Source organism: Chanos chanos, chromosome 6 (assembly GCF_902362185.1).
Source record: "Chanos chanos chromosome 6, fChaCha1.1, whole genome shotgun sequence".
Taxonomy (NCBI): Eukaryota; Metazoa; Chordata; class Actinopteri; order Gonorynchiformes; family Chanidae; genus Chanos; species Chanos chanos.
In genome coordinates, this window is record NC_044500.1 from 11,277,317 (window position 1) to 11,299,880 (window position 22,564).

Here is a 22,564-nt window from a genome sequence, read left to right on the forward strand (position 1 = left end):
TGATCCATCCGTTAGCCTGGAGAAACTAGAATTGCTATTGGAAGCAAAAGCCGGCAAACAGGCACATGATATCCGGATACAATTCAACCATCATCTGATCAAATTCTGCGTAGAACTTGTCAGGGGAACCATAGAAAAGGGGGGTAGAAAAGTCGCACATTTTAAAACTGCCAGTGTGTACATTGTAACGCACAAACTTTTGGTGGACACAACAAGGTCAGCTATAAAAAAAAAACAAAGTAACAGACTCTATCAGAGGCTGGGGAACGACAAAGATGGGATCGCGTTTCGTCCGACTAGAATCAAAAAGTAGATGACGTCGTGGGGGGACGTGTGTCTAAAGCATCCAATTAATCCAATACATTTCAGCTGTAGTCCTTTGCTATTCAATCAAAACGTAATGGTGGCACCAGCATCAAATGACACTGACCGTCTCTTGTCAAGCTTGTCAAACTCTGGCCCGGGGTTTCACTTTCACCTCTATCTCTCTGATGGTTTTGAATGAATAGCAAGCACTTAAGCGAGCTCTTTCGACCTTATCCAGCAAGGTAGTGGGAGAGAGAAAAGGGGAAAGTAGTAGGAGGGCAGAATGGCCGGAACGGGACAGAACTGTCAGGTGGCTTATCTGGGGAACTGCTGGAGGCGGGAAGGAGACGACGGCCCGGAGGAGGCGCGGTGCATGGGCGACTGGGTGGGGGACATGTGGGGGCTCAGCTCGCCCGTCTGCAGCCTCCAAAGCAGCTCCTCGTTCGTGCGACTCAGGCGCTTCTTCTCGTTGCTCTCCTTTTCAACGTACTCCTGTAGATTCGCATTCTCCTCTGACAGTTGTCTGAGAAGAGGGCGAAAGGGAAGCGTTGACTGAATCCAGCAAAATAAACTTTTTCTTCTTAAAGTGGCCTGTCTACTAATAAGCTGTTCAATGGGACCAACACTCATCAGGGCTGTTCATACTGCACTGAGTTGAGCTCTAGGCTAATCATAGCTCCTGTCTAACAGTAGACCGGGTTACCTTAACGATGTGTCAGTTCACATTGGTTTTCATTAAAGCTGGTGCAAGGTGGAATCCTGATCTTCAAATTGTATGTAATCCTTGAGGTACTGGGCAACATTATTTCTAACAGCCATTTAAGCTAAGCTAACAAAGTTAATATGTGATTTGTACAATGAGTTAATAAACTACTCCACGTAATAATGTGAAGGATGCTAAAAGCAGAGCTGTGATTGAATGAAGGAAAGATTCTTTGTCGCCAGCATTACCAACAAGCCCTTGTTCATATAGACATAGTTCCATACTGCTTTTTCAGTGACCCTGAAATATCAAGGGCTGACCCTAAAGGGCATGACTCGTTGGGCTGAGACTAAAATCAATGCTAGAGCATTATAGAAAGTGCAAGTGTGAACGCTTCTTTAACCCTGGGCTAAAAGCTTTCTTAGCTTTCTTAGGGCTAGATTGTGCTGTGTGAGCAGCCCTACAGAGATTCATGAGACAAGAAGTCTACGATGTTTATGCTAATATACTCAAAGGTATCAGCAAGATCAGGCTATGAATATGAACACCTGAAATGGAGACTTTGTAAGATCACAGACCTGGAAATGGCAAGATTGAGATCTATTCTGGCCTTCAGATCCTCATTCTGCTGCTGCAAGACCTGGACGCGTTCCTCCAAAACCACATTCTTTTGAGCCTGCTCAAGAGCACATTACACACATACATTAGATTCTCGAAATATTCCCCATCATATCTGAATGCAGTTTCCATCAAATGTTCACAAAACACAGACTGTAAATAAACTCAACGGTCCTCCAGCTGATGTTTTGAACTAAGAGACAAACATCTTCTTTTGCAACTTACCATCTTCTCCAACTCCGCAATCTTCAGCTCTTGTTCGTGGATCTGCTGGTTCTTCATTTCCAGAACCTCTTTTAGGCTCTTCAGGTCTTCCTCTATGTGCTGGTACGGAGCCAAAGCATCCTGAGTACAAATCCAAAGGAAGAGACAAAGCACGGGAAAACGTTAGAGAAAGCCCACACGTACACTTACAGCACAGCCTGCCGGCACGTTCCCCTGCGCCTACATCAAAACACATACTGTACACACACACACACACACACAGAGAGAGAGAGAGAAGATACAATACCACAATCTGTTCATCTGTGCTCTTCCGCAGTGCCTCCTCAAATCGTTTGGCTCTGTCTCGTAGGCTCCGGTTCTGAAACGTCAGCGTGTCCACCTGATCCTGAACGCAGGAAAGAAACACACTTGTTCAGTTTAAACATATAAAACCAGTGACTGTGTTAATGATGTTAGGACATATACTTAATGCATTCCGCACTCATAGGATGTCAATTATGAGAAATAAGCCATCATTAAAAAAAGAGGGTAAAATGTGGTGTCCAGGCCCTATCTCTTGAGTCTTACCTGCAGTGACAGCCTCAGTTTCTCAAATTCCTCCTCCAGTGACTTAATCTGCTGCTCATGTGCCATCTTCAGATCTGCCAATCCATCAAAGTCATATTAGAGCACAGAGGGACCATCCTCAAAATCAAATCCAGTTTCTATGATATGAAATCTGTCTCATAACCCAATTGACTGAGTGCAATTTGAACAGACAACCCCTAAGAAACGGCAGAAGGAAAATCCAATAAGATTTAGTCCTTTGACATTAAGTTCTTGTGACACAAAGTTCGGAGAGTACTGACTGATCATGTCAACGTGTAACACAAAAAAAATCATTCATAGAGAGGTAGCATTACCTGAGTTGAACTACGGAAATCAGAGAGAACCCAAAGATGCTGTCTCACAATTGTTCAGTGCCATGAAGCCGTAATATTTAAACAAAGGTGTGTGTGTGTGTATATATATATATATATGTGTGTGTGTGTGTGTGTGTGTGTGTATGTATATATATATGTAATATATAACATAATATCATACTTTTGTTTTAACATACATTTATAAATGTTATATATTTTATATATATTTATTTACATAAATAACTAAAAGGTTTTAATATTGAATATTTTCAAGAATATTTACAGAATATTGAATATTTACAGAGATGTATCCTGAGCATGCTCTGTGTGTGTGTGTGTGTGTGTGTGTGTGTGTGTGTGTGTGTATGTGTGTGTGTAAGTCTGGGTGTCATAGCAACAGTGCTAACACACACTCACTCTTCACAGTCCTTGCGTGTTCCTCCTGTAGAGTGGCCAGAGTAGCGCTGTGAGTGGAGTCCATCTCACACATGGCTGCTTCGTGACTCTCATTCATCTTCTCCATCTGATGCCAAGTCAAAATACACACATGAAGCAGCACTTAAGCCTTTCATGAAACTCGATATCATCGTCGCATAACTCAGTTACATTTACGTTTACTGGCATAGCTGGCATAGCGTGTGTATGAATTTATGCTGAGATAAAAAGAAATTACATGGACTAGCAAACCAGACAGGAGTAATAGGATCCTACCAAACCAGATAGGATCCTTCAGTGATGCGAGAGAAGGCCCAACATGTAGTATGCTATTCTTCAAACCTTAATAAGTATGTTTTTAGGGCGTTTGAAATGTTTTTTCAAGACTGTCACCGGTGCTGTGCGTTGCATTTGACTGACCTGGTCTTGGTGCTGAGAGCGCAGTAGCTGTAGCTGACCGCCTTGCTCTTGCCTTAGGAGCTCGATCTCAGCCAGGTGCTGGGCCTTCAGGCGCTCCTGCAGGGCCTCCAGTTCACTCTGCTGCTGCTCCCGCAGGCTCCTAAGCTCCCGCTCAAAACGCTGCTCCAAGTCCTGCTTTTCTCCCTGCAGACGCTCCCAACGCGCCACGGTATCCGCTGGACGGAGTGACGGAAAGCCGAAAAGGAGGAGACAGATGGATGTTTGGGATCTCCTTATGATTGGTCAATGTCTCTATGATTGGATTTTTTCCTGTAATGCACACTTACCCACTTCATCCCTGATCCTGGCCAACTCCAGGGACAGCTCCCTCTCCTTCACGGCCGCATTTTCACTCTAACACGCAAAAGAAAGGAGAAAAATTCTCATATACACGCCGATCTTCGCACGTTACGCGGTACGGCGAGATAAACAATGGGTTAAACATACATGATTTGTTTGTCCGGCTAAGCCGACCTCACTTTTTGCGTGAATCAGTCAAGCGCCTTTTTAAAAGTTCACTTTGAAGACAATAATTTGAAGTAAAAATATGCGTGACGAATCCGTGTCTGTTGACTTGTGTGTTAGTATTTCTTTTGCTCTTGGCGCGATGAACAAAACCAGGATACCAAAAGAGTTCCCCGAGGAACAATTCAGTGTGAGACACTTTCAACGAGCATCTTCACTGAGGGGCCAGGACAGCTGTGTTCACAAAAGCTGTCGTAACACTCTGATAGAAAGTCATTGATTTTCCAACAGAGACTCCATCAATCAAAACACGACTGTGTGCACAATCAACACGCTACCTTCCAGACTTTCATTGTGCTGTTTGATAGCACTCTATGGGTGTTTCTACTTCATAAAGACTACAGGGCTAAGCAGAAAGTAACACAGCATGATTCAGCATGACTATGCAATTTCTGTTTAAATTAAATAAAAAAAAAAAGAGCTTCTCCACAGACTCTTAAGACAAGTTTAATGAACATGAAATGATAGAAACTAATGTACTGTCATGTTGCTGCTTCGTGTTAAATTCAAACACCAGTTGGCTGATGACACCTGTAAAGCCCACTCCAATGAATGAAAAAGAAAACGTTGTTTATTTGAATAGGCTTGTAGCTTTTGCTGCTACTATTTGTATGACAAGCACAAGCATGTGACTGCATTTACAACTACAACGCTCACTTAGGGACTGAATCAGGATTGAATCAGAATTGCCTGATGTCTCATTTCAGCTTAGCATATTAGTTATGTATTCATTGTGGAAGCTGCTTTAGGAAAAAAGCATTTGCCATATGAATTTAAATACAATGTAACGTTCACAGCCCTCTGAGACAAAACCAACAGTGTCAACCATTGATCTGACTAACACATTAACAGTATAATCAAACAAAGGGGTCATAACCCCATAAAGACACGGAGGGGGCGTGCGACCTTTCCCCCCCGGGCTTCCTCATCCAATCAGCTTGGTCCAGCGGGTAAAATATAGCTCTGGCTCTCCAGGGAGCCCTGCCCACGAATACAAATCTGTGATTCCTCAGTTCACCGCTCACCACGGCAACCTAATCTACTTTTATGTCCTGTAACACAACAGGCGGTCTCTCTCAAGGACATGGTCGCTACCTATAACCCCATCTATAAATCCAGTTTCCGCGCAGGGCTCCACCCCGAAACACAACGCTAAATGCATATCAGAAAACCAGCAATGTCATCACATGTTACGTAGACTATTTGACTGGCAATAATATCATGACTGCTATGATCCTTCTTAAATTGTATCATGACAGCGGTGAAGAAGAAGCTGGAATAACATTAAATAAGATTGATTAAAGGAATAAAGGAAACAGGTGGGCAGAGATGCTTGTTCAGATTACAAAATCAAATACTGCTCTGTGCAAAACAGACAACCACATGCTTCTCCTCACAGACATCTGTATACACACAAACCACACACACACACACACACACACAACTACACCAAACACAGTGTTATGTAAGGATACTGCAGAGTGAGACCAACCAAATTCACAACTTCACCTTACAACAGGCTACACTGCGAGAAAGCAATGTTAAAGTAGTTGTTAGTATAAGTTAGCATAAGCGTGCGCACGCACACGCACACGCACGCGCACATACACACACTCTCTCTCTCACACACATACACACACACACACACACACACACACATACATATGCTGCAATAGCCTTTTGTTGCTGTGACTGCCTTTACCGTTGTGTCCGGACAGCACAGTGAGAGTCTACAGCAGCAGTGGGCCATGCTAGGCAGCAGACAGCTACATCAGCTTGTACAGACAGAGAGGAGAGGAGGAGAGAATGGGAGGAGAGTCAGAAAGAGAGTGGCAGCAAGAGAGAGAGAGAGAGAGAGAGAGAGAGGGAGAGGGATGAATGCAGAGAGAGAGAGAGGAGAGGAACAGCAGAGGAGATATGCCCCTTAAATAGCCTTACCTCATCCCTGCTAGTCCTGTGTCATAGCCTTCCTCATGGAACAATGAGTGTCTGTACCAGCCCTGCCTTTCCTTCATACAACCCAACGCGCCCCCTACCTCTCTCTCACGCTCTCCCTCTCTCCCACTCATGCGCACACTCATGCAGACACACACGCACACACACACACACTTACACACACACACTCCCAGATACACACAGAGGGCTCATCTACTGGCAGAGGAGAAGACGGGGGGAGGACTTAGATCAATAAAGTACTGAATTACCGTTACGCTCGGCCCGATTCAACAGCGTCCACAGGGAATTGACAAGAACATGCAATTTACATACACAGCCTCATGTTACTCCCCATTCTTCTAGGCTCTGACTGTCACCATATATCATCTACAAACACAGAACACAAACCCAACATCAGGCATGAGGCTCACCCACTCTAATGCTGATTCACACACACACACACACACACACACACACACACACACACACACACACACACACACACACACACACACACACACAAAAAGCCCTTTGTAGTATGCTAAAGCATATGTTCCTCGCCATATAAAACTCCAAGAACCTTAGTCTCTTACAAAGAAAGCTAAATACCAGCTTCAGAGCACCATGAAGAGCACAGCAAAAATGATTTTACCCAGAACGTCACTCAGACATATTTTCGGTCACTGCTGTCTCTGTGGGAGAGATTTGTGTTTGAGCTCATGTTTTGGTACGAAGGGATGGCAGCTAGAGGGACGACTCCTGTCCATTCAGATGACATCAGTCAGTTTGGAAGCACGCACTGACGGAAGACTATAATTAGATTTCCCCTCTCCACGAACAAACAGCATCCACAAACATAAAGGACCATAAACACATATGGAGACAAAAGAACCATTTGTTCTACATCACACATCTGGCATCTGGAATATTCTGACTGCATATTATTCAAGACATACAGCGCTTTGTTGTCTTCATCTGCTCATACTAATTTTCTGAGAAAACAATGATCTAATTAATGATCTATTTGCTGACCGTGAGTGCAGTCCATTGGTATCCCTGGTAGTGGAACAAACAATCGGAATCTAATTAAAAACAAGCCGCTCCACTATATATTACACAGACCGAACAGAGACAACACACCACATAATTTAGAAATTATCCTGAGAGTAAGCACCTGCTACAGAGATCAATAAGAATAATAAAATATAGAGCAATATATGGACTCTATATTCGTCATTGACAGTAGCGTGTGTGTACACATGTTTGATGGAAGGATTGGACATTCTGTGTTAGCGGTGGAATATGTAAATCCTTAATCTGAACGGCCTAAAGTCACATCACTATTTAACCAGAGGGATGTGTCATTGAAGACAGTAGGGCACACGCTGAAACTGTCATAGTTCAACCCCTGTTTCGTGTTTAAGGATTTGAACTGAAACCACACCACTTTAAACAGATTGTACCAACACCCTTTGATGAATTATTAACGAAATGTGACTTGTATTATATATGAAAATTCAACAAATTTGGACTTTGACTTTATCCTTGCAGACGGCAGCAATGAGCTAAATGGAATGAATATGAAACATTAACGGGCTAAAAATGACACTGTCTAACCTGGGAGCGAAAATGCCATTTGGCTCCTGTTCTCCAGATGTGAAAACATTACGTTACAGTCCCAGACCTCAGATTAAGTCTTTATAAATATGAAAGGGTGGTATATGTGCGACCGTCTGATTAGGAAAACATTGTTATGGGTGACGTGACTCGGTAGTAGGACTCAGACTACGGTACCTTCAGGCAGAAGTGCTGGGTAGTGATAGCGAAGACCTCCAGGCCCAGCGTGGCTTTCTTCAGCTCGGCCTGGAGACTGTGGATTTGCCTGGACTGCTCTTCGCAATGTTCCCTCAGCCTCTGGAGCAACACCGCCCTCTCCACATCCACGGCCTCCACCTGCACACCTCCGCCGCTCCCACCCAGCCGAGCTACACATGATTTCTGACGCACTGAGAGAGAAAGACAGAGAGACAGCGAGAGACAGAGAGACAAAAAAAAGAGAGAGAGAGAGAGAGAGAGAGAGAGAGAGTGAAAGGAAAGGAAAGAAAAAGAGAAAGGAAGAAAGATTACGTTGATGGGTCATGATCATTAAAACATCTCTGATTTCACATTTGTTGGAGAATGGAGGCCCCGACTGCTCTGAGGGGTGGTACAGAGAGCTGTCTGTATGAGTATTCTGATGGCCTGCAGTCAGAAACAGCTCATTTGGGACCAGCGAGAACAGTGCGCTGAGTCAGACTTACAGTGCCACAGGGGCTTGAGTCAGTGTCAAGACAGTCTCCCACACTATACTAAACATTACTGGAAACAAGTCTTCAAATTACAAGAAATGACTCAGGAAGGTACAGAACATACCTAAATGCATGCAAACGCCAGCCCCCACACACGAGAACAAAGAGGACTTTAGAAAAAAAAAATTGAGCAGTCCAGTTTTGTTCCACTTGTTTGCTTATGTGAGCAACCGAGGGCTTTTAAATATTAAAGGTCCTCTAATCACATTCTATACTGCCATGTGGTGTGCATCTTAACTGGATTAACCACTGGGGATGACTTAGCAAGGCAGCGTGATACTGGCAGCTCTTTCTCCACCGCTGTCGCCATGACAACAGCAGGCGGTCATGTGTAAAGTAATGAGGTATGGATAATGGGAAAGAGGAGTGGTTGCCAGGAAATTAAGACATTTCACGCACCTTCACTCCATCTCCTCTTTTCTCTCTCTCATTCTCTCTCTCTCTCTCTCTCTCACACACACACACACACACACACACACACGGAGAGACCCCACAATGCCTGAACTTAAACAAACACACACACTAGTAGCGTGTCACTCACCAGGTGACTGAGGCTTGGGAGACACCACTGCAAATCTCTTTGGAGACGACAAAGGCGGTCGAGCAACGTCAGCATCCTTCTGAAATTCCTTCCTGGAGGCTGATCACGGTAAAAAGATGTGGAGATACTTGACAACATTAGATTATATATAATAATCTCTTCAAAATGTTCAGCCGTATAAACTACAGTCTAAGATAAAAAAAAAAAAAATCTTACCAAAACAAACAAAACCAACTGAGACCATGTAAATGTATAGATCATGAGACAAAAATAATCCACTAGGTGGCAGCCTTGAACCATTAACCTTTGTTGTTCTTGCTGTGATGCAGTAAGACTAGATGGAGGTGTTTTCTTTAAGAGCAGATTTCACATACACTGATCTACCACTAGAGGGCCTCAAACCAGCCTTCCTTCCTAGCGTGTAAGTTTGCTGATGATGCAGACACCCTCTGTGCAGTACAAATAAGACAGCATTGCACTTCATTACATCATATAAAATATGTTGACTACTATAAATTGGCTCCACTATCTTTTTCCAAAAAATATCGTTCTCTGAAATGCCTCTTTGGCTACAGTGTAGGGAGCACTAACTCTTTTCTGTAACGTTGCTCATCAGTGCAAACTTTAATGATGATAAACTGTTCAACACACAGAGACACATTGCTCATGTGATCAAACGCACATTCTATTTGTGTGCGTAAATGTGCTACCGTAATAATAAACCCTTTCATATCTCTCTCTCCCCCTTTCTCTCTCACCACCCCTCTCTCTCTGTCTCTCTCTCTCTCTCTGTCTCTCTCTCTCTCTCCCCTCTTCTCTCTTTCTGTCGTAGAACTAAAACTTTGTTCTCAGTAAAGAGGCTCGGACTAGATGTTCAGAAGAATGCCTTGGGTACTAAGACAAACTGAGGGTTGTAATATTTAGTAATGGTGTGACTGTACACAAAGCCCTTCACACATAGCTAAGGCAGTGAGCAGGACTACAAAATGTATGAATACAGCAAAGCATATTTTTTACATGCACATAGGCTGCATTTCCATACAATTGGGTTTTGTATCACAGGAACCTTGAACTACTGTAAACAGCATAACTATTAGTGCTGTAAAACTATTAGAATTGCTCAAAACTGAACAACTTCTAGAAGTTCCTCTCATTATACGTTTTGCATATTCTTCAAAACACAAGTAAAGTTGTGAAAATAACAAATGATTATGATCCGAGAGAATCTGTATTATTTATGAAATGAAGGGCCAGAAGTCCGTCGGCACAGCTGATGCCACACTGATGTGGCGAGTGAGTGTCAAATGGAATGAAGTGTGAATGTTGTCATGGTGACAGTAGCACATGCCTGTCAGCAGCAAACCACTCCACTTGACACGCCCTGACATGTCTCCCACAGGGTCAGGAGATAGCTGAATGACATGACTTTGACCGGGTTAAAAGTCTCTAACTGTGAGACGATATTAGAATCTTATACATAACGGTGGCTGTCTCTGGGAAAATTGTCTAAATATTCCTGACTGCCAAGCTCTACTTATCATTACACACTAATCAGAGAGAACACTTGACAAGTGGGTGATTAAAAAATAAAAAAGCCTGTGACCCGTTTGTCGGTTATACAGCATCGGTGAGTGCGTTACATTTTAGATCAGTGCTTCCTGTGGCTGACACACATCTTCACTGTAGGGGTGTTAGTGAGGTCACTCACCCACGGGGGAGCTGCGTGGTGGGGGGATGAGGGAACGTCTGGTGGGTGCGGGGGTGTTAGGGGGCTGGGGGCTGCCCCGGCTGGACGGCCTGCTGGTCTCGCCGGGGGGTAGAGACGGCTTGTGGGGTGGCGTCTCCTCGCTGCCACTACTCGGACCTGCGGAGCGAAGGGGCACACCAGAGAGACACGCCCTCAGTTTCGGTTCAAAAGGACATGAACAGCGTAAGTCAATCAGAAGACTGGCTCTAGTCAGCGTGTGTGACTGGTACTCCATACATGGTGGATACTTTAGATGCTGAAAATGACGTTCTTACACCAAAGCAGCCGGACGCTAAAACCGCCCACAACCGTATGCAACCATACATCTCGGGCTTTATAAATATGAAATAGTATGACGGCAGAGTAATCCAAACAAAACTAAAAAAAAAATGAGGCTACGTTAAGAATACAGTTATTAAAGCGTAACTCATGTTTTTCTAGGATGGTGCCGCTTGCTGAGGATAAATTCAGACGTCAGTACAACTCTTTATAAAGTAGAGGACGTTAGCTTGTTGAAGTGGTGTTAAAAATGGACTAGGTGCTCAGGGTCTTATGTGGACAATCAATCACGTGTTACGGCTCTTTCCCAAGTCTGGAGACACGCTACATATTCACTCCAATACCGCTCATTCATCACCTCAATTTATATGCAAATCCACTGGCCACGAGCCAATGACCCGACTGCATGGGAGAACATACACAGAGCCTCCTGAATTAATGCCAACATTAAAAGTGCTGACTCCAACCAAATCACATTGCCTACACCCGAAAACCTGTGTCACCAACTGAAAAAAAAACCCCCCCAAAAAAACCGGAGTGATTCAACAAGCTTTTGCTCTCGGATTAACGACGCGGTCCACAGATCGATACAGTCAACACTGCGACAGTGCTTCAGAACCTTTCAAGGAGCTGATGATATATGAAGGCCAAGTAAAGTGATAACGTTGTCTAAATTGGCCGTGAAATACCCTTAATGAAAATGTCAGGTTTAGCCAGCAGGCATAATAACTAGTCTAGCGGAGAAGTTTGGCATTTGAGATTGGGCTTTTATAAAGAGTGGAGCAGTTTGTTGTGTAAAGGATCCAAGTACACTGAGAAAGAATTCTCTCTAAAAAATCATCTTCCTGTATAACTGGATGACAGGAGACAGACAACAGCCTGTAATTTTTTCTTTCAAAGCAACATTCAAGTTGGGTGACAGAAAATTGAAACATAATTTCTCTGTTGAAGAAAATCCTTTCTCTTCTTGCTCCTCTGTTTTCAAACACAAGACAACATCCCAATAGGCTTCAGTTACTGGAGACCAGCATTCTTGAAAATAACCAGGTTTCTATTTTGTAGTTTGAATGTTTTGTGGCACACAAAAACAGTTAGTTCTAAAGCATAAACAATCTGCTCTCAGCAAAGACTTGAATTACGAATTAGACTTGAATGAATTAGAATGTATGATATATCATAGCATTCTAATTAATACCGTCACAATGGAGATATTTTACCTCTTAATACACAATCAGGGTTATAATGACAGCCATAATGACAGTATTATAAATCATTAGCATTTTGGAAACCAATATCAGCCAACCTACAGCATGCTACACCAATACAGTCAAAGACCTTCTAATCCCACAGACCAACGCTTAATCTACAGAAAAATATGCAGTGATTTATAACAAAGGCAGAAATGTAGCATAATTATAAAAATAATATGCAGGTGGAGACTCTCCCCTGTTAAACACCCTATTTGCATACTATAAATGGGTTATATTTCAAATGTTATTTTCATAAGACATACAGAGGCACATCTGAAACACTGACTCCAAACTCACTAACATCGCAGAGTTAAACGCAGAGTTAAGTGTGTTAGAGATGCTTGAGTGTGTTTACATCTTTAAGACAACCTACTGATAAAGGTACAAACAGGTAAAAAACAAAACTGCTGTCAAGTAGAACGGTGTTACATATCATGTGTGTGTTTCCACTGAAAGGAAAGCATATATATGAATCTGTGTGTGTGTGTGTGTGTGTGTGTGAGAGAAAGAGAGAGTGAGTGAGAAGGAGAGAGAGAGAGAGAGAAAGAGAGAGAGAGAGAGAGAGAGAGAGAGAAAGAGAGCAGCCTTGATGTGCTTGGTTAAGGATAATGACTGAGCATAAATCAGACGAATTCTTAGCCAGCTCTGGAGCAGAAATTTAAAAAACATGATTATGATACAGTACTAAGACCTTCAGCGGCCACTGCACTTAGTCCCTCAGAAAAATAGTCCACTCTAATGGAGGTACAACAAATACCCAACAAATAGTCTCTATTTTTCACATTAACACATAATTACTGGCAGAGAGTCAACAAAACACTCAAGCCCAAGCTCAATATGTAAACACAGGAAATGTCTTCATCTGCAAGATACATTCATCTGGATGAGAGAGAGGGAGGCAGAACAGAGAGAGAGAGAGAGAGAGAGAGAGAGAGAGAGAGAGAGACTGGGGCAGTCGTCCAAGAGGAAGACATGTTCCCATAGAGGTCGGAGAGACTTTTGGGTGCGTGAGGCGTGTAGGGCAGGGCTTGGACTGGGCTGTCAGAACATGTCAGAGAAGGGGAACGGAGTCACACAGCGGTGCCAAACGGGAAGGCTAAAACGGGCACATACGTTATTTACGAAGCATCACCAAAGCACGAGAAGCGTGCCAGCACCGAATAAGACTCATCCAAAGTTAAAGCACATATCACATCATCCTTTGGTGTCTATGACACATGTATGTATGAGGGGTGCGTATGTGTACATTCACGCCTCCGTTGATTTGTGTGGTATGGACATGTGGGTGAAAGGGATTTTGTGCGAGGGATTTTGAGTGTGTACGGAGTCTCAAATGGACATGTACTAGTACGAAGGGACTGCTGTAAGTTAATTCGGTAGAGACTGTCTCCTGAAAGAGCAACAACCCGGAGAATAAGAGCGCATAGCAAAGGCTTCCTCGGATATATCCCTTCGCATCATGCCCTCTCACAGACGGTAGCTATATTAACACTGTTGCTTTGGGATTTGTGTGTTTCTTAATGATCCAAAGCAGTTTTTCTATATTAACACTAAAGCTAGCTTATTACCGTAAACTCCCAATAGGTCTCAACTGATCTGAGGTGCCATAATTACAGCAAAGTTTACACAGGTAAAAAAAAAAACACCATACTGTCTGCACTGATTTAGAATAATTAACTCAAACACTTACATGGATGCAGCTCCTGCTTCTCGCTGGAGACCCACTGAAAGACCAAAGTTACAAAGGGAACAAAATACCCAAGTAACGTATACATGCGGACCGGTTTTCCTTCAATGCGAGAGCTGCTCCTGGGTTCCTGGTCGGTGCAGGTACAGTGCATTGCTCATAGAGAAGAAACATGTACTGTGTGACCGATGTAAGTGCTTAACATTTCACACAAATTTAGAAAACTAATGCTGCCATTCTTAAACAACAATGTAATATCAAAAGCTGTCACAAGATGCTAAACCTAGAAACAAAAGGCTGGGAATCAAGCCTCAACACATCCAGTTCAGTAGATGCAGATGATTGATCTCTGGCTCTGAGGGTAAAATATGGGGAGAGGGAGAGAAAGTACAAGTGGTTTATACCCCTGGATAAGCAGGGGAGTAAACTTGGGTGGGGAACAACACCTGTTTTTTTATGTCTTGTTTAACTCCTCCATTCGAGCTACCGGGCACAGCATCTGACTCAAAAAAATGCAGCAGGCGCACAAGTTTTTTTTTTGGATTTAAATAACCAGGAGACGAGTCTATGGATCGAAATAAGCTCGCGGCTGTAAAAATGCGCGGCAGGGTGAGGTGCAGCTCGGGGTATTCTCAGCTGTCTGAGCAGAGAGACAAATGTGGCCCTACTATAGCAGCGGGCAAATATAAAACCCTCCAGACGTCTATATCAAGCCCATTTTACTGTCTGTCTCGCGAGCGAGCGCTGGCGATGGTCCGAATACAGTGATTTTGCTGCATGTATCACTGAATTAGGTCAAAAAGAAACATGGCGTAAGGGAGATGTGCTATATCATTGATGATCCCTGGCCTGTGTGGGTTTGGTAAGCATATACTGAAAACTCTGTGAGAAATACAGAAAAATGACAAAAAGATAAGTATATATGTAAGATCATCAAAGAGGATCATCAAAGAGAGAGAGAAGGAGAGGGAGAGAGAGAGGTAGAAAGAGACAGAGAGAGAGAGAGAGAGAGAGAGAGAGAGAGAGAGAGAGAAAGAGAAAGATAGAGAGAGAGAGACAGAGAGAGAGAGAGAGAGAAAGAGAAAGGGACAGATATATAGAGAGAGAGAGAGAGAGAGAGACAGAGAGAGACAGAGAGAGAGAGAGAAAGAGAAAGATGCATAGAGGGACAGAGAGAGAGAGAGAGAGAGAGAAAGACAGAGAGAGAGAGAGAGATAGAAAGAGAGAGAGAGAGAGAGAGAGCAGGGAGAGAGATCACTCTCTAGTCATCTATACAAATGAAGCACTCAGCACTTTGCTGACCCTGACAGTATTGACTCAGCATTACCTGCTGTCATGGGAGAATATAGCGGGCAATAAAGAAGAGGCCGGTGGAGACCAGCAGACTGGCTAGACCAGTGGAGAGGAAGCTTAAGCAAAGAAGCCTATTCCAAACACATGCCACAGTTCCACATCTCTGACCACATTATGGAGAATGACAAAACAGAATGCAGTAGAACCCGGAACTAATTAGGGAGCGCGAGAAAGTGACGCCAGTGGCATGTCACATGACATGCATAACACTGTCAATCATGATTATGAAGATTCTCCTCACACATTCTGTCTGCGTAAAAACCAAAGAACAGCCTCAGTGTAGATCAGCAGAACACACAGAGCACAATGATCCAGGTTAATACACAAATTAGTACCTCACCAAAATTCAACCAATCAGTCAGTTCAATGAATCAATCAGTTAATCAACGGCTTCAAGAGAATGGCTTTTAAATGGGCTTCCTCCCATTTGAATTCAGATGCTGAGTAACCTTGCATATCAAATTGTCAGACGGAAGCAGATGTTATAGTTTGTGAAATAAAACCGCATTCATGTTCACAGATCAAGCAGAAGTTGTGCATTTTAAACTGTTCTTTGCTCTTGACTCCCACCTGCTCCCAAGTGCAACCTGTGACTACTAATATTCAGATGAGTAGGATGCAATGACGTGAACTCATTCACTCTGCGGGTTGCTGGGACATTCTAAGGCTGCTCTATCATATGTGCTGTTAGTGGAACAGATTGGAATCGTCTCTGCCCTAACCTGCCCCTGTCTGCTTTGTCCACTACACACTATCAGTACTTGATGGATTACAGAGTATTTTATGATTAGAACTCAAGAACCAGCGTTTGCTGAGTCAGTTTCTCTTTTTTTTTTCTCTTCTGAGTCTGTGGGCAGACACTCCAATCCCTGTTTTTAAAATGTAGCCAAAGAGTGAGTCAATCTTTCTCTGCTGGTTTTCTATCTCTTTTTTTAAAGTCTCTGCCTCTGTCTCTTGCTCTCTCAGTATCCTTCTCTCTCTGTATCCTTCTCTCTCTCTCTCTCTCTCTCTCTCTCTCTCTCTCACACACACACACACACACACACACACACACAAAGAGAGATTTGACCATACTGCCATGCATATACATAGAAGCACATGAAATCGCCAGACTGTGAAATCACCTCACTTCACTTCAAAGGCATTCTTTTTTTCAGTCTATACCTTGCAGCTCTTAGTTTGCAGAATTCAAATGCAAATAATAACTCACACACATTGTCCTGCCCAAATCTTTTTGGAACATACACAGCCATTTGTCTAATAACCAAAACAGTACAGAAAAGCACCATCCATTGTTTTCTGTCAACACTTTCATAACATGAACCACAATACATGTCAAAGTCATGTTATGTGTTCAGGAACTTCTGGCCATCCATAAAAATGCAAAAATAATAAGTATACGGCTACAACAATATAATATTGAGAAAAAATATACGGCAGTTCTGGCTACCTTATTGAGTGAGCTCTGTTGGTGAGAAGCAATATTCCTTTTTCTCTGAGCAGAAAACGTTTCACACTATCGGGCACAATTATAACGAGCGCAAGAAGCTGCTTTGAAGTTTTCCAAATTCGTGCCCGAGGCTTGGAGCACCCCTCACTCCGAGAGTCAAACTCATCCAAAAAACATCAACAACAACAACAACAACAACATCAACATGAACAAAAATGTAACCATTAATACTCGGCATGTTTGCCTAGCAACAGTGAAATCCGTGAGAGAAATGTGCCACAATATGGAAAGATTATTCCAGAGACCCCTTTACAGATGCCGCGGGGTGTTTTCTCTCTTTGCCGGTCGCTGCCGCACAGGGGAGTCAGCACTACAGAGATTCCCTCATTTCCATTTCCACATGAAAAGCAGTTACGCAACTCAGCCACGCTTGCTGCTCAAGCAAACCCTGCGTGTGTTTTCACAGCCTGCATCTGAAGACTTTCTTGTATTTAGATCTGTCTTTTACTGGAATATTACGAAGCTTTATCAGACATGTAAGGAGTACATAAATCAGGCCTCATCCCGGTTATAATTAGAACGGTTAATGACCATCAGAAGATTAACAACCTGTTGTGATTGTGAACATAGTCATTGACTTTGCTGACAGTTCGAAGAACATCAATGCATCTCACTTTGTGAAGAGCACTGTCATTTCCTGACAGAATAACAGACTATGGAACATTTCACTCCAGAACATTTTACTGCTAAGCAGTTCACTATGTCTTATTTACATTCGACAACTCAGTGAACTCTTGTATACAGATGTTCTGAGGGTGACATGCGCTCATCAGGTAAGTGTTAGGAAAAATTGATTTTCCCGTATCATACCTAAGTGGAAAGCTTTGTTAGAGGAAGGGTAAGCTCAGCCTTACTGTCTCAGATAATCCTTACTGGGTCAATACAATTGAATGTGTGGCCATAGCGGATTGTGTTGTGAGGGCAGACTTTCCCTTGGTGTTTTGTATTGCACTGACGTAAATCCCCACACCACGTTCGTTTAGTCTGGTCTGCAGTGTACTGTGGAAGGACAGTGGTGATATGGGGCATGTTATGGCATGAGTAAAATCCATGTAAGTACAATTTAAAGGGCGTAGCCTCTGAGCAGGTTTGAGATGAAAATTCAGAGTGAATGGCTAATTTACACAGGTCAGTGTGCAGCTCTGAATATACATGTTTTTGTTTTTGTACATGAAGCACTGATTCGAGCAAAGGAAGAAAACTCACGAGTTGAGGGTCTGCAGGGATCACTGTGGGTGCTGTCATTTGATTGGTTGCTGGACACGGAGGACACGCTAGCACTCCGAACAAAGCCAAAGGCAGCCAGTCGAGCAGCCGGTAAGTGAGAGAAACCAGGAGGCCGTAAACCGGACTGACCTGGTTTAGGGAGTAGGGACTTCGGTGCAGTCTCTGGGGGTGGTTTCTTTTGCTCCACTGGAAACAAGAGGATGCAATGTGTTATTTCATATAACCACAGATACTGAACCATCTGTTTCCATCAGGAAAAAAGAGTGCGAAGTACTAGACACCAGAAAACCCGTAACTATGACTGTGTGCATATCTGTAGCCCAAGGCTCATGCCATTGGTAGGACCACTGTGTATCAAAATTCTATTTTCAAAATAGCCCTGCGTTACCTTTCATCATTTAACTTAATTACAGGCATGTTTATTAGCAGACAAGTTGTTGCAAACAGTGATAGCGATTGGTTAGATTTCTGTTCAGTAAGTCTGCAGGGCTGATTCAGACACTGTATTACAGTCATTTTAAGTACCAAGAGAATGACATCACTCTCCAAATGCCTCTCAAAAGGTTCTCCAGAAAGATGGGACAATGCTCTCAGCCCATTTCTCTAGCACTGACAGGGTTTCATTCAACGGTGAATGCTCCCTCTCCATCTGTCACAAATTCCTCTGGATGAATTTGTCTTTGATCAAACTGCACTCCACCTTTTCTTTCTTTCTTTCTTTTTTTTTTTTACAGAAAAGACTGACAATCCATTCATCAGCCTGAGTTCATCTTCCACAACGTAAGCCTGTCTTCATGACACGCTATTAATATGTCAAAGAATCCTGACACTGAATGATGGGATCTTGATTTTTACATCTGAAGGGCTGAAGTGGATGTCAACGAATAAACGGAACGTCCCGTTCAGTGTTATTTCGAAACTGGGAATTATGTCAGCTAAGTCACTTGATGGGGACAGTACATATTCAAAATGTTCATTCATACAGCTTCATGTACTTGTATGAACAACTTGAAATCTTAAGGACTCATTAACTGACAATGCAAAATGTGACTGGTATCATCTGTTTTTTTTAATCTCTTTTTTTTTTCTTTTTCAGCTTCTTGTCTTATACAGATTTTCCAATTTTGTTACATGATAACTTCTAGCCATCAGGTTAGATATGATTAAGTTGTATATACAGAAAGGAAACTGTGTGAAATACCAAATGCAATAACTATCTGTCAACATTTTTTAGATGCAGAATGAATGACTGGAGAGGAGTGAACACTGTGGGTGCACGGGTGCCATATGGAGAAAGGTGTCGGGAGTCACACTTCATACATATGCATGATTTGAAATGACTGTGGACTACAGTCTTTTATCTGGCTGAGTATGTGTGCGTTTGCCCTGCAGTGAAATAATGAGGGAGAGATCAGCATGCAGGGAGCAGCTGTGAGGGTGAGAGTGTGGGCTCTCGTAACACAGCAAAAAAAAAAAAAGCAAAAAACTTTTTTGGATGCTCTTCCAAATGAAACTAGATTATTTTACAGTAAATATTACTTTTTGGGTGCTCTTCCAAAACAAATCTCTAGACAGCAGACAACCGATTCGGAGCATAACAGTAAGAAGATTTCCGACATAAAGCTCAACGATGAAAATCATAAATAGCATTTCTGAACACATATAATTCCACAGTCAAACAGTATTTCAGGTGATAATTCTGACAAATTACCCTTGATTAATATTGAATAATTATTCTGACCTGTGGCGTCTTGGAAAAAGTGGGTGGGCTGAGCAGCAGAAATTGGATGGCTGAGGGTTAAGGATGACCTTTGACCTGTCATCATTATCCTGTTTTTGGCTGCAGGTTGCCTAGCGACAGCTCCAACACCAAGCTGAGGCCTGAGAGTTCTAGGGGAGCGGTAAACACCAGCAACCTCATGTGGAGTAAACTGAGGAGCAGAGGGTCCTCCAGATCCTCTTCCCACCTAAAAGTCCAAACAAGACAGTTGTTCACTGTGAGGGACTGTATCATTTTCCAGTTAAAAACTGTATTCATCTATATTGATCCACCATGAGTATACCAGGTGCTTAAATTCACATTTTAAAGACTTTCAGATTTAGTCTTTTAATGTATATTATGTCTTTGAACCATGAGTGTTCTCAGTATCTCTTTCTGTATTTTTAAATCTTTATTACTTCCTATAAAATGTGTGAATTCTCAGTTTTAGGGTTGTGAAACCTATTGGATTTTACATGCGGGAAAAATAATAACATCTTCGTAAGTTCTCACCTCATACAAATACTTCTCAGGTAGCTCTCCATGGAAACTCTCTGATTTGCCCACCAACTTATGAGGACCACTATGACCAGGAGGCCTCAGCCCAGTCACATGCAGACCTGGTGAGTAATGTCCCGTTCTCTGCATCTCCTGACGATACTTGTCATAGAGGATGTTGGAGGAACTTAGCACCGGTGAGGCCTTAGATCCTCCTGCTTTCTGTTCTTTTGTGGCTGATGGGCTGGTGTATGCAGTAAGCCTTGGAGGTAGTGTAGATACTTCATATGGGCCTTCAGCTGAATGTGTCTTTACCTGCGGGTTCTTACGCACATAGGTAATGATTTTTGGTCGGACATTTTTGGGTTTTTGAGGTGGGGAGGATTTCAGGTTCTTGCTCTCAGGCTCTGCCTTAGGAGGTTGTGGAGGAGGAATTGGTTTTGGGATGGAACTGCTGAGATGGCTTTTACTGGGGGGCCTTATACCACTTCTCTGAGGAGAATCACTTCTTTCCTGGCTTGTGGCTCTAGGACTGGCAGCCTTAGCTGGAGACGATAGCACCCTTCTTCTTGGAGACCACTGTGTTTTAGGGGATGGAGGAGTCGCAGGTCGAGAAGGGCTTCCCCATGGTCTCCGCTTTTCAAGACTGGACGGACTTGCACTACGTGCTCTCTCGAAAGATCCTTGTTTTTTGAATGCTTTTGACTCAGTACCTAAAGGATGTGTGGTTGTCCCTTTTGAACCTGATTCAGAAGTTTTTCGGCCCAGGTCAGAGTTTTCCTCACCTTGGAATTGTTTGCTGTGAATCTTATGGCCAATTTCCTGCTGGGTCTTTTCCGTAGCAGAGAGAGACTGGATGCTTTCTGATTTGATGGCCTGTTTCAAACACTGTTGGTCTGAAATTGTTTTTGCTTCAGTATAACCTTTTCTTTGTACAGATGGCTCATGTCTAAGCTCATGTTCTTCCACAGGCAAACATTGGGTATCTTCTGTGTCCTGATGGGAACTTACAGTTTGATTGTGCTCTCTTTTTGCATTAGATATGCTCCAGTTACATTCACTCACGCTGTTTGTTAGTGGACCTGAGCTCTCCTTGCAGGGGCTTATCCTCATGTCTTGAGCTGGTTGGTTTTCTTGTGCTTCTAAAATGGGTTCCTCAGCCAGAACAGTAGAGTTAAGGTTAAGGTCAACACTTCCCACATGGGTAGTGCTTTTTCCATAATGAACCTGAGCCCCATCTCCATGTGAAGTACTCCTGCTCCTATCTGAGATGGTGAGGCAAGACTGAGAGGTAAGCGTGAGGTCCTCAGAGAGGGTTCTATGTGGGCGTGAGGGCACATACCAAGAATCTGTAGTTTGACTGCGACCGGCGTTGTCCAGGGCACTAGCGAGGCTTCCTCCGAGACTGGACATTGTGGACAGGCAAGAAACAAAAACATCATTTTCAGAACTGTATTCAGCCCCGGTACGTTCTGTTTCTATCCCCTTGTGGTTAGATATTTGAGAATCCGCAGGCTCATGCTCCTTTGAAAAATGCTGCGAGGCACTCTTATCTTCCCCACTGTCGTCTTTGGAGCGCATTGCTTCGGCTGGAGTGGCTTTGTAAGACAGGTGTTTTGCTATTGCTCCTGAATCTTTACAGTAGGTTTCGTCTTCCTCTACCAGGTACGCTTCCAGCTCCTGACACTCCAGCATCTCAAACTCAGCCAGTTCTGGGTCATCACACTGTGAATCCGTGCCCCAAATGATAATTTTGTCTTGCTCCTCACTGTGAGACACCAGTGAAGAAAAGGTGCCAATGACTTCAGTTGCGTTCCCATCTCCCCTTTGTATTTCATTGGCATTGGCATCTCCATCTGTGGCAACTCCAGTCTGTCTGTTATTATTCCTGATTTCACTTTGGCCTTCTTCAAGCCTGGAGTCAACTGGGCCAAAATGTTCATCCTTCACGCTCATGATTCATATAAATTCTGTGTCCTCTCTCAAAAGCAATCTCTCATCTCCAGAGCTCACATTTCAATGTTTTATCTCCTCTCCTGGCTTCTCTTTCTTTCAGCGTTTGCCGAGAGTAAATATTTGCATCATCTGTGATATTGGAGTACTGGATATGCTTTGGTGTATCACATCACAGGTATCCTAAAAATAAAATAGAGAAAATCACCATATATTAAACACCATAACTCATTGCCTGACTTGATGCCACAGTATACGTATTTTTTTGACAAACAGCACAAACATTTTATGCATTGAATACATA

At 43.1% G+C, this 22,564-nt stretch overlaps 1 protein-coding gene across 1 annotated transcript; it reads right to left on the bottom strand.

The window, feature by feature from the left end:
- Positions 1–621: 621 nt before the first annotated feature.
- On the bottom strand, positions 622–22,263 carry mtus2b (microtubule associated tumor suppressor candidate 2b). The gene is made up of 15 exons (XM_030777400.1): positions 21,712–22,263; positions 20,323–21,603; positions 19,792–20,017; positions 18,030–18,236; positions 10,706–10,861; positions 8,998–9,096; positions 7,903–8,114; positions 3,936–4,002; positions 3,610–3,824; positions 3,172–3,277; positions 2,420–2,493; positions 2,139–2,237; positions 1,853–1,972; positions 1,588–1,685; positions 622–829 (listed from the first exon to the last, which is right to left on the bottom strand). The coding sequence occupies exons 1-15, from the start codon at positions 22,261–22,263 to the stop codon at positions 622–624; spliced, it is 3,720 nt and encodes a 1,239-aa protein (XP_030633260.1).
- Positions 22,264–22,564: the final 301 nt, after the last annotated feature.